The sequence below is a fragment of the Scardinius erythrophthalmus genome, assembly GCF_964197995.2.
Source record: "Scardinius erythrophthalmus genome assembly, chromosome: 23".
Lineage (NCBI taxonomy): Eukaryota > Metazoa > Chordata > Actinopteri > Cypriniformes > Leuciscidae > Scardinius > Scardinius erythrophthalmus.
In genome coordinates, this window is record NC_138243.1 from 30181397 (window position 1) to 30200156 (window position 18760).

Below are 18760 nucleotides of genomic sequence, written 5' to 3' on the forward strand. Positions count from 1 at the left end.
ATATATGTATATATGTGTGTGTGTGTGTGTGTGTGTGTGTGTGTATATATCTATATATATCTATATATATATATACATACATTTGTGCATCATTATATTATATTATATTATATTATATTATATTATATTATATTATATTATATTATATTATATTATATTATATTATATTATATTATATTATATTATATTAAAATTTGTTTCTAATTTCCCAGCAAAAAACTTGTGCATCCATATATTATATTGTATCATATTATATAAAAATTTGTTTATAATTTTCCAGCACAAAAACTTCCACATTACATTATTGTTTCCCAGCAAACAAAACCCTTTGCACTCTGATTCCCGTAATACTTGCTTGTTGATTTCTACTCTTGTCTCTGAACGTCTCTGAGATCTGCATATTTCCCGTCTCTTTTCCACGTCTGTTGTCCTTCATGCCCAAACAAAGAGCCGAGACTCCGTCCCATCCCCCCGCGAGCTTCCCGTGTTCTTCCAGATTTCCTCACATCTCTCTCTCTCCTCCTTTGTCTTCCCCTCTTTTCTCTCGTCGCTATCTAATTCCTCTCCTGCCATCATACATTTGTCTCTCCCGCTCCCTTCATTTCTCTCCCCATCTCGTTGTTTTGTCCTCCTCCCCTCCTCCATCCCTCGCTCTCTCGTTCGCTCAGCTGGGTCTAGCAGGTATTCTCAGTGTGTCATTGTGAAGCACTCTGGGAGTGATTAAAGCATCATACACACTCCGCATGGTGTGTCGCTCGCGTCAGGCTCCATACATCACTGCCTAACACAGCCAATGGGATGAATTAGAGGAGAAATGAACCTCGCGGGTTTCGGCTGCTCCCGGTGACGTTCGGCAGCTTTTCCCGGTGAGGGACGTATGCGTATCGATCCGGCCTTTATGCTCAACTTCTCTGGCGTGAAAGTGGCCTGTATTTCTGGATGGATGTCATCTTACTTACTTTTATTTATTTTTCAAATCGGGATTTGTGAGCATTTGGTTTATTTATAGAGTAGAGACTTCATTGGCTTGCCGTAATTTTTGCCACCGATGAACCGATATATCAGCCAGACAGATTAATCAGCAGATTTATGAGATTACTGCAAATAACAGAAGTGGTTTTCTCTCTCTTTTTATGTCAGTACAAATAGTTGCTGCCATCTGAACTGATATTGTGTTGTTGAAGGATGATTTTTGCCTATATTTTTCTGAGATAGGGCAATAATACTGCCAGCTTAGACAATTCCAACTATTTGCCATACGATGGATGGATAGATATGGATGGATAGATATGGATGGATAGAGAGATACAGATATGAATGGATGTATTAATAGAGATAGAAACAGATATAGATATGGATGGATGGAGGGATAGATAGAGAGATAGAGATAGAGAGAGAGATAGAGAGAGAGAGAGATAGAGAGAGAGAGAGAGAGAGAGAGATAGAGAGAGAGATAGAGATAGAGAGAGAGAGAGAGAGAGAGAGAGATAGATAGATAGATAGATAGATAGATAGATAGATAGATAGATAGATAGATAGATAGATAGATAGATAGATAGATAGATAGATAGATAGATAGATAGATAGATAGATAGATAGATAGATAGATAGATAAAAATGGATAGATATAGATACAGAAATGGATGGAGGGATGGGAAGAGGGATGAATGTATAGAGATGGATGGATAGAGATAGAGATTGATGGAGAGAGAGCAAAAGAGAGAGAGGGATGATGGATGGTTGGCTAGATGGACTGATATAGATACAGATATAGAGATGGATGAATGGATGGATAGAGATGGATGGATATATAGATAGGTATAGATGGATGGATAAAGATAGATAGATGGATATAGATACAGATATGGAAGGATGGATAGATAGAGATAGAGATGGATGGAGAGAGAGCAAAAGAGAGAGAGGGATGATGGATGGTTGGCTAGATGGACTGATATAGATACAGATATAGAGATGGATGAATGGATGGATAGAGATGGATGGATATATAGATAGGTATAGATGGATGGATAAAGATAGATAGATGGATAGATATAGATACAGATATGGAAGGAAGGATAGATAGAGATAGAGATGGATGGATGGGGAGAGAGAGGGATAGATAAGATGGATGGATGGATGGATGGATATAGATAGATGGATATGGCATATCTGATAAATACAGATAAGGAAGGATGGATGGATAGAGAAAGAGATGGATGAATGGAGAGAAAGGGATATATAAATATATATATAGATGTGCGTGTATATATATATAGAGAGAGAGATAGAAAGATAGAGGGATATATATATATATAGGGATGGATGAATGGATAGATAGGCAAATGGATAGGAAGTTACATCACGGCACTACTTCTCATTAGTGAAAAAAATCAAAAATCTGATTCATATCTGGTTATTCATCCAATCACAAGAATTACATTCAGTTCCTTGTCAACTTCATTAGGCATGAGCAAAAATATATGATGCTAATTCTGAGGAATTGCTGTGTCTCAGGATTACCTTATTACCATCAAACTGAAAGTAGAGCAGAACGACGTGATTGGACGAGCTCGTCTTAAGGGTACAGTACACATGGAGGTCGTTCGTCTGCGTTCAGTCGATCGGTCAGCTGACCTATTTATCTGTCGACTGGCAGACTTATGAAGTTAATGAAGCCTAGATCATACTTCTCTATTGGTCTTGTGTAGAGTTGGGAATCGAAAATCAAATACTTGAGGTCAGGAATCGGATACTTGTTCCTCTTATCGATTCCTTTGTGAGCATTTCATGTGATTGCGCACACATCTAAAGCGCGCTCACAGAAAATGTGACTTTAAACCATTGAAAAGCGCTGTGCACACGTGTGTAACTGTACTAGTCAGGTCCGAATCTTCAAGATTGTGTAACCCTGTAGGCATTTTTGAGGAAAAGTTGTTATACCACATTTTTAGAAAGTTCAATGTCTCCTGAATAAGGATCCATCGTATAACATTGAAATAAGGGTCCCATTTTCTTGTAATTGTCATTGAAACAATAGGTGCATTATTCAAAGCCAAAACACTACAGGTGGATAGGGTAAAAATTTTAAGTTATAGATATCACCATAAAACCTTTCCAGTTTTTCACTTACATAGAGACAGACATTTTTTGTATTACAAGTTTTCTGAAATGTCATGTTTACATATGCAAATGAGGCATACCAGTATATATATATATATATATATATAATTCGAGGGGCAGGCATACCAGTGCGCGGTTCCCCCTTTCGGGCTAGCCCTGTCTCTTCGCGTCTTCACAAAGGTTGTCGAGGCAGCCCTTGTTCCTCTCGACGACTGGCTGATCCTAGCTCACTCTCGAGACAAGGTTTGCGAACACAGGGACCTAGTGCTGCGGCACCTAGCTTGTCTGGGCCTTCGAGTCAACTGGGAGAAGAGCAAACTCTGCTCCGTGCAGAGGATCTCTTTTCTCGGTATGGAAATCGACTCGGTCGCCATGTGCGTGCGCGCGCAGTCACTGCTAATTTGCCTTCGTCAGTTCGAGGGCAAGAGTGCGTTTCCACTGAAACTATTTCAGAGGCTCCTGGGGCATATGGCATCCGCAGCCGCAGTAACGTCGCTCGTCTTGCTTCATATGAGACCGCTTCAGCTTTGGCTTCGCGATCAAGTCCCGAGGTGGGCATGGCAACAAGGCACGCTCCGAGTCCCAGTGACTGCCTTCAGACCTTCACCCCGTGGACGAACCTCAGTTTTCTATGGGCTGGAGTGCCCATAGAACGAGTTTCCTGGCATGTTGTTGTATCAACAGATGCCTCCATAATGGGCTAGGGCGTCATGTGCAATGGACATGCTGCCGCAGGCTCCTGGACAAGACCCCAGCGCCTTTGGCATGTCAATTGCCTCGAGTTGCTGGCTGTACGTCTCACCCTGCACTGCTTCTGTGCGTTGCTCAGGGGTCAGCACGTATTAGTCCGATCAGACAATACCGCCACAGTAGCGTACATCAACCGACAAGGTGGTCTGCGCTCCCGCCGTATGTCGCAACTCGCCTGCCACCTCCTCATATTGAGTCAGAAGCATCTGAGGTCGCTTCGAGCCATTTATATCCCGGGAGACCTGAACCGTGCAGCTGATATGTCTCGGTTTCGGCCTCTCGCTGGAGAATGGGGACTCCATCCCCAGTCGGTTCATCTGATTTGGGATCAGTTCGGGGACGCACAGGTAGATCTGTTTGCCTCCCACGACTCTTGCCACTGCGACCTGTTTTATTCCCTGACCGAGGGCACGCTCGGCACGGATGCACTGGCGCACAGCTGGCCGCGGGGCCTCTGCAAGTATGCGTTTTCCCCCAGTGAGCCTTCTTACGTAGACTTTGCGCAAGATCAGGGAGGACGAGGAGCAGGTAATTTTGGTTGCCCCGTATTGGCTCAACCGCACCTGGTTCCAAGAACTAGTACTCTTCGCGACAGCACCTCCCTGGCCAATTCCTCTGAGAAAGAACCTGCTTTCTCAGGGACGGGGCACCCTATGGCACCCTCGTCCCGATCTTTGAAACCTCCATGTGTGGTTCCTGGATGGGACGAGGCAGGTTTGAGTACCCTACCACCAGCGGTGGTGGCTACCATCACTTCCGCTAGACTAGAGCATCGTCCACGAGACATGCCTATGCGTTGAAGTGGAACCTCTTTGTCAACTGGTGTTCTTCTAAACTTAAAGAACCCACGAAAGGCCCGATCAGTGTCGTGCTTTCCTTCTTGCAAGAAGGGTTGGAGCGAAGGTTGTCTCCCTCCACCCTGAAAGTGTATGGTGCCGCCATTGCCACACATCATGATGCAGTTGATGGTAAGTGCATTGGAAAGCACGACCTGATCATCAGTTTCCTGAGAGGAGCGAGGAGACTGAATCCTCCTCGCCCTCCTCTCGTTCCCTCTTTGGACCTCTCTGTGGTTTTAACTGCCCTGCAGAGTGCTCCCTTTGAGCCTTTGCAATCAGTGGAGCTTAAGTTCCTGTCAATGAAAACAGTGCTCCTGGTTGCATTGGCCTCCATCAAGAGGGTAGGGGACCTGCAGGCATTTTCGGGTGACGAAGCGTGCCTGGAATTTGGACCGGCTAACTCTTACGTGATCCTGAGACCCCGGCCTGGATATGTGCCCAAGGTTCCCACCACACCCTTTCGAGACCAGGTGGTGAACCTGCAAGCGCTGCCCTTGGAGGACGCAGACCCAGCCTTGGCACAGCTCTGTCCAGTACGCACCCTCCATACTTACATAGACAGGATGCATTGTTTCAGGACTTCAGACCAGCTCTTTGTCTGTCATGGTGGGAAGCTGAAGGGAAAGGCTCTCTCCAAGCAAAGGTTGTCTCACTGGATAGTGGACACCATTGCTTTGGCTTACCAGCAGCAAGGTCGACCATGCCCCCTTGATGTGACGGCCTGCTCCACCCGGAGTGTGGCATCCTCTTGGGCTCTAGCGCATGGCGCCTCGCCAACAGACATATGTAGATCTGCAGGCTGGGCGACACCTAACACGGCCTCTGGGCAACCCCCACGTGTGTAGTCCACTGTAAGCCTCTCTGAGCATGTGTCTTTCCCTCGGCAAGCTACCTTGCCACCCCTGGGTTTGAAATATTCCACCTGCAGCTGGACACCCCAGTGATTCTCAATATGCAGCCCCCTCGGGTCATGTGTATTCCAAGTCCCCCCCTTCGGGCTGGGCATAATTGCATATTTCCACTGATATATGCTTCCCAGTGTACCTTGGCATAATTCCAGCAGCCATTAAAAACTATCCCTTTCATGTTAATGTTGTTTTTTCATTGTTTACATGTTTAAATATTCTGAGAATGCATAGTTTTAGTTCTAATGTTTAATGTTTAAACTGCAACAAATGCATTAAAACTTTTTTTTTTTGGCAGCCATTTTGTTTTTATTGTTTATGCCAAAACAGTGATGTTTACAACTTGTTATACGGCAGAAATGGATTCAGCACCTAAAAATCATATAGAAACAACACTTGAAGTACTTTTCCTCAAAAAATGCCTACTGCATCTTATCCAGGGCTATTTATCTATTTTGGGACCTGACTATACTGGGCGACTCTTAAAGGGACAGCAGCTGCCGTCTCTATAATAACACTAATCAAACAACAAAAGACACAGAAAATTCACTCGTTCTTGACTGAATAACTTTTATAACTATATTTGTAATGTATATTTATTTATAAAGTGCAGTGTTATTTTACATTTGATTACAGTTTCTGTACCTGAATACCTGGAAATCTTAAAACACTGTTTATTTCAGTCGTATCTTTGTTCAGTGTCATCAATTTGTTATTTTTTCAATAACTGAGTGTTTACTTGTCTTTAATAATGCTTGAAACTTATATTAGTTAGTCTAGTTGTTTTTCTATGGTGTTTTTAAACCACAGGCAAATAAGCATTATTTAGCCTGTTGATTCTTGCTCATGATATTCAGCTACAATTAAATGTTTTGCAATAAGACTTAATGTGAATGATATCTAAGTTTTTTTTTTTTCTTCTTATTGGAATCGAAATTAGGAATCGATAAGAATCGGAATTGTCAAGTCTCCTTCATTTATGCAGCGCTTCTAACAATACAGATTGATTAAAGCAGCTTTACAGTGATAATAGGAGATTGCTTTGGCTTTACAGGAGATCTAAAATAAAGTTATTGTCCAGATAAAGTTAGTTTTGATTGATTCACTTCTGTTGCAAAGATCATTAGTTATTAACTTAGGGGCCGCTAACACAACAGCGCTCTAAAGGAAAACTCTTAACACACTCCGGCCGCTCACTCGCACGACAACAGTGTTTGGTGCTCGAGAAACACGCTCCACGGTGCAAGCGTTGATGAGCAGAATTGAAATGGGAATGTTGAAAATGCAAACAATACCCAACCCAATATCTTTGTGTTGACGCTGTGTGTGTTTCCCAGGTGCCTTGTGGATGTGTATCGTGCTGAACCCCCACTGTAAGCCGGAGCAGAAGGCCGCTTGGCTTCGGCAGCTCAAGAAGTGGAACAGTGTGGACGTGTGTCCCTTGGAGGACGGTAACCACGGCAACGAGCTGCCCAATTTAACCAATGCCTTGCCTCAGGGTGCTCACGGCAACCAAGGTAAGCGTGTGTGTGTGTGTGTGTGATGATGATGGTGGGTGTTTTAATCAACCGTGCCTCCGTGCGCCCCTTTTATTAGGCTTTGTGTGACTAATGGAATGCCCCTAATAACAGCGGTTCACTACTTCCTCCCTGGCTTTTGTCCTTGCTGTGCTAATCATAACTCTGGGCAAAAGCAAGGGGCGGGGGTGTGTGGGGGGGGGGGGATAGCTCTATTGAAACTTTTCGATTAGTCAGGTCTTTTATACCGAGGCGACAACGTCTGCGGAGACTTTATTATGTGTTTTGTTATAAATATTCATGCTCCAGACAGGTAATTGCTGAGAAATGACTTCCCCTTTCCGAAGGTATTTTTGGGTATGAATGGGCTCTAGACTAGTCGGATAAATGTCTTAAGATTTAATTAGAGACTTTGCACTAAGGTGCGGCGATTAGATTAAATATTTATGATATGGTTTATATGTTTTGTTGACAGTAAAAAAAATGAATGCTATATTTGCTGCTTAAGTGTTTTTTGAAGAAATGTAAATATTCAGCAAGGATGCATTAAATTGATCAAATGTGATATTCAAGACATTTATAATGTTACAAAAGATTCCATTTCAGATAAATGCTGTTAATTGAACTTTCTATTCATCAAAGAATCCTGGAAAAAATCTTTTTATTTATGAGTGAGTCATTGAATCATTCACTCCACCCGATTTAAAAATAATAATAATTTAGTGATAATTTTTTAATTTGATTAAACATTTTAAATGGAGCAATTTACATTTTCTCAGAATCTGTAGTAAATTAGTCGTCTGTTCAGAATCTCACTAAAATCTCAGTTTATCCAGAATCGTACAGCTCTAATTGATAAGAAATGTTTCTTGTGCAGCTAATTATTTTTTAATTACAACAACAACAAAACAAAAAAAAATTGGTGAGCAGAAGAGGCTTCTTTTAAAAACATTGAAAAATCGAATTCACTGATTCATTGGTGTTATCACTCAAAAATACGAAGTCCCTGCGTGGAATTTCACTTGTTTAGTTTCTGTATATGTGGAATACTGGCAAAAGGCTTGATATAATGATTTATTCTAGCTATATCAGCCGGCTGTAGTATGTAGAGCCACCTTGCAGCAGTCACGCCAGTATCTGCACCCCCCGTGAATGACAGGTCAGCTCGCTGCACTAATCTACGGACTTATTTCCGAAGGTTTTACTGTTCGGCCCTGACTGACAGGCCCCCGCGGGCCTCGCTCTCAGAGCTAGCATTGAGAATGACAGAGCAATTTCCTTTCTCTCTTCCCTGTCTCTCCTCCTCCTCCTCTTCCTCAGATTTGGGCACCCGGCCCCACCGGACGGTTTTCACACGAGCCATCGAGGCATGCGATCTCCACTGGCAAGACAGCCACTTACAGCACATTATCAACGACGACCTCTACACCAACTACTGCTACCATGACAACACTGAAAATTCGCTCTTCGACTCTCGCGGCTGGCCCCTGTGGCACGGTGAGCGGAAAAAGACGTTCGCTTGACTCGCCTCTTTGTGTTGTGCAGTTCTATAGCATTAAGAAAAAAAAGGAGAGCGAGTTTAAGGAAAGAAGCAATGAATGGAGGCTTTATACGGAGAGAGAACGAGAGTTTCTAACCAAAAATTATTCAGACACCAGATATAATTTTGTATATTTTTTTTACTAGTGTGTGCAGGACACTATAGTTCATTTAAGTAAGTGAGGAGAGAAAAATAAAGTAAACTCTGACATATTATACCCTTCATATATTGCACTACCAGTAAAATTTATAAACATTAGGGACCAATTTATCTAATTGTGTAGTTAAATTTAACAGCTGACAGATATTCAACATAATTAATTTAGTCTAACATTTTATATGTCATATTTTATTCCCATTTTCTAAACTATAGCGAATAAACTGATAATGTGAGAAATGTTGAAGGCGTAATACATGTTGGTTTGACTGTAAATGAAAGGAATTTTACATTTTTAGCGTGCGGGTGATTATGTTTCTCTATTGTGGTCGTCTGAGGTTTTTAAAGCATTTTTTGGGGTGTTTTTTGAACGGCAGAACACGTCCCTACGGCCTGCGCCAGAGTAGATGCACTGAGATCTCACGGTTACCCACGGGAAGCACTGCGATTGGCCATCGCCATCGTCAACACCCTGCGCCGGCAGCAGCAGAAACAGCTGGAGCTCTTCCGAAACCACAAGAAAGGTGAGTTCAAAACTGGGATGTTTGCTAAAAATGAACATTCGGTCGGTGAAAGCGTTTGATTATAAGTTGCAGCAGTGCATAATGCATCCTATCATGAACTTCCTTAGACTGGCGGCACGGTTTCCCATGCATCGTTTAATATTATTGCTGTATGTGGGAAGAGACAAATCTTATAGAATGAAACATGAGCTAACATGAACTTGCCAACATTCGACTACAGGAGAGAGACCATGTCTGAGTTCCTATTGGTAGTTGCTGTGACGCATCACTGCTTATGGCACATGCTGTATAATGTTATATTGCTTGATATATTACACCGTAACCAGATGTGAAAACGTTTATTTCTGCGACGTCATGGCTGGAACAACAATATACAATCTCAGGTACTAATTATATGCTTTATTTAGTTTATTTAATGTGAGTTTGAATATCATTTTGCGTCACCTTTATGGATAATGGATAATTCACCTCAGATTTTGAAAATAAAAGGAGAACGTTCAAACTGTGAACGAACAAGTTCTATGGCAAAGATTGTTTCAGTCACTATGTATTTATTTTTAATGGTGTTAAAATGGTGTCATATTTGTGAATTTATTTACAAATTATTTATCCATTTGGTTGCGAGTGCATTGTGCTTGCTGAGAGACTCCGCCCACACTCTCATCTGATTGGCTGTGATTTTTGATTGATTTGGTTGTGAGTGCAGTGCGCTTGCTGAGAGACTCCGCCCACACTCTCTTCTGATTGGCTGTGATTTTTGATTTGATTTGGTTGTGAGTGCAGTGCGCTTGCTGAGAGACTCCGCCCACACTCTTTTAATTGGCTGTGGTTTTTGATTGATTTGGTTGTGAGTGCAGTGCGCTTGCAGAGAGACTCCGCCCACACTCTCTTCTGATTGGCTTTGATTTTTGATTGATTTGGTTGCGAGTGCAGTGCGCTTGCTCAGAGACTCCACCCACACTCTCTTCTGATTGGCTGTGATTTTGGATTGATTTGGTTGTGAGTGCAGTGCGTTTGCAGAGAGACTCCGCCCACACTCTCTTCTGATTGGCTTTGATTTTTGATTGATTTGGTTGCGAGTGCAGTGCGCTTGCTCAGAGACTCCACCCACACTCTCTTTTGATTGGCTGTGATTTTGGATTGACTTTGTCGCATCTCGTAGTGGCGTCTGGTGTGGACTAACAAATTGCTTGTCACTGGAATCTTAAAGCATCACGTCCAGTTAGGACATGGTGTTAGATGGTAAAACGTTTTTTTTCTTTGTCTTGACAGACCGTCACTGCATTGTCAGCAGTGGCTCATGTTGCCAGAAAACACCTATTTTTGTTGAAAACGAAGGTCTTGCAGGCACTTTGATGCAAATCACGTGCAGTTTGAATCTGGCATTTTCTCTCCATCATTTCCTGTCCTTTTTCTGTTATCTGTATCACTAACGGTGCCAAAAAGGCCAGAAATGGTAGCATTGTTACCCAATTATCTTTTCAGCAGCGTGTGCCTGTGCTCTGTGTCTCAGTGTCTAATGGCCAGGTAACGGTTTCATGCAGCACTGCTCTTCACTAGAGCTGAATGTCCACTTGTGCCCAGCAGGGCTCAGGTCAATTGCATTTAAATGCAAATGACTACTTGTTGTGGTGAAAGTGCCCACGCATAATTCATATTATTCAAATGAGGCGGCTCTATGGCCCGGTCCTGGGCTTTATGTAAAACACTAGTGCAGTGATATCCACAAGAGACGCATGTTTTAGGAAATCGCCTCACAAAGTCAGACTGTTTGTCTCTTAGTAGGTGTGCTATTTTTATCAATATATAACATATTTGTTTTTGTATTAAATGAAATATAATTGTAGTTTCCCTCCATTCATCTTCCATTTTTGGATGAGAGTTCTTTGCAATGCATTCTGGGAGTTCACGTGATTTAAGAATCAACTGTTAGAATGAATAGAGCACGAGTCATTTTAATAACCACTCAATACCCTAAAAAGCTCATAAAATAGTGCAATTGTGGCATTTTTACACTGTTATCTATCAATGCATGACAGTACTAAAAAAAATTGTCCGCCATCTTGGTTATTTTGCAATAACAAGGTACGATATAAGGTCAAAAAGAGTGTTTGTTTGTTTACCTAAAACAAACCCTTTTATTGTTTTCTCCCTCTAGATTTGCTTCATAAAGGGGTGACGTCCATCACTAATCTAGAAGGATGGGTGGGACACCCTCTGGACCCCATCGGGACGCTCTTCAGCACGCTGATGGAAACAGGCCGCGGGGATGAAGACGGTTCGCAAGGAGGGTTTCTAGATTTCTCAGGTACTGAGACGCGAGATGCTGTAGCACATCACAATCTTTATGATTCAAGTTATTTACAGAGTGTTTTTACGAACTATTTGAAACTGTCAAGTCTTGTTAACACCCTGTTAAAGCGTCAGGCATCTTAAGCATCTACTGTAATATTTATAGTTAAAACTGTTAATGTAAAAAAAAATTACAGCATGTGCTCCATGGCTGTAAAATGATTAAGGAACATACTTTTTGCTTTGTTATTGACACAACATCCATTTGCAATGGGAGTTTTCCACACATTTTTAGACCACCATATTAGGACCCGATCAGCTGTCTCTCTAACCAACCTCACTTATGCTTCTGCTTTAGACTCTGATTAAAAAGATATGGTATCTGATTAAAAAGATATGGTATATATTAAGAGTAAAGGGTGAGTCTCTTTTATCTGAGCCTAAAAGTCGTAACTTTATTCTTCCCTGCTGCATTTTTAATGCACTTTTAATTTTAATGTTTTCTGTTCCCATCTCTTATTCATGAGCTTTGATTGGAGAGATGACTGTATCACAATCAGAGAACACGGTGCTGCAATTATACGTTATTGTTGCCTTTGGGCTTATGCCCGTTCTGATTGGCATCAGAAAGCGTAGGTGCGATCGCCCGTCTCCAACTCAAGATGGGCACCAATGAGCCATTAGCCTAGTGTGCATGCAAACAAACTTATACCTAATTAGGAGTTCCTATGGTCCAAAAGAGATTTTGATGGGGATAGGATTTTGCATGACACCGGATATGTGGACTGTGGATCTGTAGACTATGAAGGAGCCGTAACTTGCCTGACGTATCCCTCCTAATTCCCCAGCTTCCCGTCTAGGGCTTCTTGCTAGTGAGGCTGTTCAGTTAGTCCACGAGTAGACAAGGCTCCCCTTAAGCCAAAGCACAGGCTTTTATTTCTCTATCTCTGTGGTTGTCTTTGAACTTTTGAGTTTATTAGTGAAGGAGAAAGAAAGAGATTTGGTGGTTGGATTGCGGAAAAAAAAGAAGGTGTGAAGCCTCGAGCTTCCCTCTTCGTGTTCATTTTTGATTAGGACATTAAATCCTCCCGGAGCCATCTGCACAGGTCCAAAGAGGCATCATTAAAACATTATGATGCTTCTCATTATTAGCCCCAAATGAGCCACCATTGGTATTAATGTGTAACCAAGAACATGGAGCCCTGGATTCACTTTGTTGTTAAAATAATAAAGGCATGAACGATCAGAAATCCAGGGTTTTTTGATGTGTTTTTTAACACATGACCATTTTGCTGTGTCTTTCAAGGTTTTAAAGGAGGGGTTTGCTCAAAATTCTTTTTATGAAACTTGTTTTAATCTTAGCATATCTTTAGGCCTTCATGCAAATTGCATCTTATTTTAGCCCTGTGTTTGCATAGTGGAATCTCAATTATAGAAACCTGAGGGAATGACTCGTTACATCCAATTAAAAGCTTGGAATTGGTGCTGAGGGACCGATGACACCCAGCCAATCAGATTGGTAGACTTGGTCTTTAGGTTCAATTCCTCACTGCCAATCAAAAGACGAGGCATCAAATCCATTGCAGCCAATCAAAAGGATAGATTTGGTTCTAAGGGACCGACTCCTTAGCACCAAATCGGTTCCTCACAGCCAATGAAAAGACTGGATTTGGTGCTGAGGGATTAAAGTTAAAGGAACTCATAGCCAATCAACACTGGTTGAGGAGTCAGTCCAGCCTTTTATTTGGCTGAGGTCAAACCCTTTGCACTAAAACCAGCCTTTTGATTAGGGCCAATCCTCAGCACAAAAAAAATCCAGCCTTTTTAATCAATCAACAAGGTGGATTTGGTACTTATGGATTGACCTCTTAATAAATTAGAAGACTGAATTTGGTGTGGATCAGTTCCGCACACCCATTAAGACTGGATTTGGTGCAGAAAGACTGACTCCTCAGCAAATTATAAGGCTGGATGGATTCGGTGCTACGGATAAGTTTCTCAATACCAGGCGTCAATCCTTAGCACCATATTCAGCCTTTTAATTGGCTGAGATGTTGATCCCTCCGCACTAAATACAGACTTTTGATTGGATAAGGGACCAATCCTCAGCACAAAAAACAGCCTTTCCAATCGACTCCATTGCAGCCAATTAAAAAGCTGGATTCGGTGCGGAATTGGTTGGAAGGATTGCGAGGCTCAGAGCTGCATGTCGGAGTTGGCGACCACATAGTTTGAGATCAGTGAAGAGTGAAGAGCAAGGGCTCAGCCTGTCTGTCTGTCTCTCTTTCTCTCCTAGTTTCTAAATACAGCCTGAGCCTCGTCATATCCAACAGCATTTCGCACCATCTCACAGATATGAATGCGATGCATGAACTATCCAATGCATTTGCGAATCCAGGGTACAGTGTATTACCTCAGTCACTCAGGAGCCTAATTGAGCATGCCTTGCCTTATGCCCTATCCGGCTGAGCTGCTTCATTAGACCAGGCAGAGTTCCTCTCTGGTGCCTCATTATACGACAAGACCTGTCTAAGAACCAGTGCCTGGGAGGAAGGTCTCACTACAGTGGTTAACTCTGGAGGTGTCACCACCTCCCAGCTTCTTACTTGCTTTCTGTTTCTCGCCCTCTGCAGCCAGCACAATGAGCTCGAGCAAGCACAGCGAGCTGCACTTGTTTCCGTCCACGCGCCGATTCCTGGAGGAGGGTGAATCATACCTTGCCCTGGCGGTGGAAACGGCCCTTATGGGACTGGGTCAGCAAAGAATCATGCCCGACGGACTGTACGCCCAAGAGAAGGTGTGCCGCAACGAGGAGCACCTGATCGCCAAACTGCAGGAAGTGGACCTGGACGATACCCTGGTCAAGATCTTCCGCAAGCAAGCTGTCTTCCTATTAGAGGGTAAGTATTGGTGCTTTCGCAGATTTACGTTGCAACCGGAGGGAACGACGGCAATGCTATTTGGTTTTTCATTAAATACAGCTAAAAGACATCAATAGCCGGAGGAAGCAATTTGGATGTAGTTAACAATTCTTGAATGGATGCCTTTCATTTTCTCATGCGTCAGCTAAATATCTAGTAAGAAACTTTGTTTATGAAGCATGCCTTTAACAATTTGCTCAAGTATTGCACATGGTATAGACAAAAGAATTGTCAAAATCCCATTCCTGCAGAGTTTAGCTACAACCTTCTCCAATACACCTGATTAGAGGTTCCTATATCCTAAAGACCTTAATTTGCTGGTTTAGTTGGTTAACTAGTATGGGAGCTAAACCCAGGAATGGGACTCTCCAAAAGTTGATAGTCCAATGAGCGTGAAAATGCATCTAAGTGAACAGATCTAGGGATCACAACATCATGGACATTTCCTCTGCAAAACTCACCAGTTGTTTCTAGGGCGATGCTAGGGTGTTGTGAGTGGTTGCTTGTTAGTTGCAAAGGTATTCTGTGGTTGATTGGGCCTTGCTAGGTGGTCGCTTACTTATCAAGGCCCTTGTAACCACTAAGAATACCTTGGAAACTGGCTCTTTACCACCTACAACAGCTTAGCAATGCCCTAGAAACCATTCAGAAATTTGGAAAGTTGCAGGGGCAAGGACCATTCTTGTTTACTTCAGAAACCTAGTTGTTTTCCTAGTTTAACAAAGTTACAGACCACATTAGGTCACATTTCCCTCAGAGCGGTGTTCAGTATGTTTAAAAGTGCTCAGTGGTGGACGAGGCTGTTTGTTTCACTCGCGGCTGGTGTTGGGAGTAAAACGAAACGGTCTTCTGCCTCTGAACGCCACTGGGTTGTTTTGAAAGAATGAAGAGAAGTGATAAACTGGCCCCGCAGTGTGGATTCCTCCACCCAGCGAATGCCAAGAGCGTGACGGGGGCACAATAAACAGGAAGGCATGCATTTGATTGGCTACAGGGTTTGGGGGAGTTCTGGTCAAATATGAAAATCCAACAAAACAACAAGAGCGTTCTCACACTGAGAGACATCCCGAGCATGCCACCCCTTCCAGCACACGCCGTAATAGAGATAGCATGCTCAGCTGTTCTGTGTGTGTGTTTTTAGTTGGAAACTTTAGCAAGACGTGACTGCAGCTCTGTCCCAAGCCTAGTGAGCTGCCTTGCTGTGTATCGGCTACATAGATAGTTCAACTGAACAGTTCACTCATATTACTATGAATGGGAGAATGTGCAACATGCAATATGGTGGAATAAGTCTGGCCTTTTAAATAAAAGAGCCAGTCGGCCAATGGTAATGTCATAGCGTAAGAATCTACCTTTAGAATCTCCTATAGGAAAAAGTCAATGTTCTGGCTTTAAAAATGGCTTTACCAACCTGAAATATATGTTTTTTTAAATGCTATTTAAGCCTAATAAGCAGTTAAGCATCAGAATTTGGTGATGATCTGTCAAATATGTTTTAAATGTGAATTTGATGAGCTATTGTTTTACATTTCAGTAGGGATGCGCAATATATCGGCCACCATATCAGTATCAGACGATATATGTTCATTTTTAATGTTATTGGTATATATTAAAGCCGATAAATGTATTATTTCCTTCAGCTGAGACTCTTCAGATGCGCACTGTTCAACATGATGGTTTTTTGGAATCCCTTCAAAACAGGAAAATACAGTGACGGGCTGCACAAGTCTGTCATATCGGCTACATAAAATTGTGTGCTTGGGATATGGTGAGACTTTTGTAATAAGGCTCTCAAAAATAATAAAATTGTGTATTTAGATTTATCGGGCAATATATCAGTTATCGGCTTTCAAATATGAATTATCAGTTATCGATATCGGCCAAAATGTTCATATCGGTGCATCTCTACATTTTGGTTTGTGTAGATAGGAGTTAGTTTGACTCTTGCATCCCTTGAAAGACATTACCATGTTGCTAAGCTAACAACTTGATGCTCTAATAAGCATGAAAACAGTCAAATTAAATTTTACCTGATATTTTTGTCCTATTTTTTAAAATATGTACTTAGTAATGAAATATATAGCCATCTTAAATGTATTTTTTTTTTCTCAAAGCTTGTCCCAAGGCATTCTGGGATTGCATTAGCTCTGCAGTATACTTGCAGTGCTGTTTATAATTTAGCCAAAATAAGAGATTTGACAAGGCCAGCATAAACATGCACTGCAGAGAATCTCAGTTTAAAAATGAAATCTTGATGGCTAATTAGTTGAGATAAATGCTGATTGTGTACTTAAATATTAAATTTTTACTAATTTATATTATATGACCAAATATTTGTGTGTAATATGTATTGAATAATGCACTTCACATGGGTAGCGCTATTTGTATCAGCATCACATATGAGGTTTTATTCTGGTTAAGATGCTGCCTAGTGCCTAAGTAGGCAGCACATATGAATGTTTAGTTTGGTTGCTTTGTCGGTGTCTGTATGTCTAGTGCCGTGTGTATTTGTGAAGAGGCTTGTGGTCGCTGCGCTCTCAGTCACAAATAATCTAATGACAGGGAAAGCTAAGCTCTCACATATGGCTTTATATTGAAGGCAAGTGTGAAAAAAGGCCTGCGCTCTTGAAAGTTGGCGTGTGGTTTGAGGATGAGGAGGGGGGGAGGGTCGGTAAAACGATCTGTAAGCAGATTACCCATGATGCAGCACAACACCACAAGCCCATCTCGGCCTGCTTTTTGTGCGTTTCGCCTGGAAATGGATAACGTTACTTGCAGCTTTTCAGAGAGGATGTTATCCGTGTGTGTTTTTGACCTACGACTGAACTATGATGTTATGATGGCGATATGCATGGTGGTATTTGAAGTGCTCCGCCACAGCGCTTTATGTGATTTTGATGCGTCATGCAGAAGGGTATCTTGGGTGTGTGTGTGTGAGGTGAAACGGGAACCTCCTAAGGCGTTTCTTTCTCACACTCTTACACCCTGTTTGTACCAACAAATCTGTGCATATCTAACCACATCTCACAGCCTCTGCATGCGTTTATCTCTTGAAATCGTGCGTCAGCTTTTTTGAAGTCATCGATGGCACTTTCAGACTTGTGTTGTTAACATTAGTGCTGAAAGAGTAATGTACAAACTTAATGATGTCATTTTAAACACATATCACAAAAGTTTTACATCTAAAGACGTTGATTAGGACTTATTAATGACAATAAATAACTGGTTAAACAAGATCCATAACACTTACTAAAAAGGATGAAATATTTTGTTTACTTGCATGTCATGTGACCATTTACCAACATCAGAGAACCATGAAAATGACAACATGTTGTTAAATTGACATTACTTAACCCTGTAAAGTCTGACATTTGAAATAATGGTCAGATTTTTTTTTTATATAATGGAATAGTTTATTGAACTATGCAAAATCTTTTTGAGTATCAAATTTGAAGCATCAGGCTTTTATGGCTCATATAGAATGAAATAGTGAGAACAAGAAGGAAAAAAAACAGCTGAGTTTTATTCAGAGACTCAAACTGAGATAAAATGTGCAGTTTGCTGCAGATAATGATATTTATATGGACAAAAAGTGATGAAATTCTGATGCTTGTAATGTAAATCAATGAGATCTTTATAACAGTATAGCAGATACTTACATAAAATGGGTATAAATATCAATAACTGCCAATGTGTCTTAAGATGATATTTAAATACTTAGTTTTATGATTAAAGCTCTGTAGTTTTAAAATATATAATGCAATGCAATGATGATTGAGAAATGAACAAATAAATCTTCCTCAACCTTCCTGATGATCATATCTGAGACTCATGATATTGATAATCAAGTAAACTGAAGTTGCTTCAGTCCAGCAAGTGTTGAAATCTTGAAATATTACAAAAAATATCAAAGTTATTCTTACATTTACTTTATAAAAAAAACAAGAAATAACAAAAAAGACAAGCATAGGGTGGATGTTTTTACAATTATACTGAAAGGCTTTTTACTTGTTGAAAAAGTCTAAATTACAATAAGACAACAGAAGACAGATTTATCAGCAAAGTTTTGATCATGTTGATCATTTAGAGGCCTTAGAAATCAGTGCATCAAATATCATACAGGCTTTATAGGGTTAAAATCTCAGGGGGGGGCTTAAAAAATGATTTAGGTCAAATGGGTTCGGCTGACAAAAAAG

The 18760-nt window shown here is 41.4% G+C and overlaps 1 protein-coding gene across 1 annotated transcript in view; it reads left to right on the forward strand.

Moving 5' to 3' along the window:
• The window catches only part of LOC308683904 (zinc finger SWIM domain-containing protein 6), a 92792-nt gene that overhangs the window by 63342 nt on the left and 10690 nt on the right, over positions 1–18760 (forward strand). The window contains exons 5-9 of the mRNA XM_081354764.1: positions 6952–7131; positions 8452–8628; positions 9205–9351; positions 11510–11659; positions 14277–14543. Of these exons, the coding sequence (XP_081210890.1) occupies positions 6952–7131; positions 8452–8628; positions 9205–9351; positions 11510–11659; positions 14277–14543 (921 nt within the window). The remainder of the gene's footprint in view (positions 1–6951; positions 7132–8451; positions 8629–9204; positions 9352–11509; positions 11660–14276; positions 14544–18760) is intronic.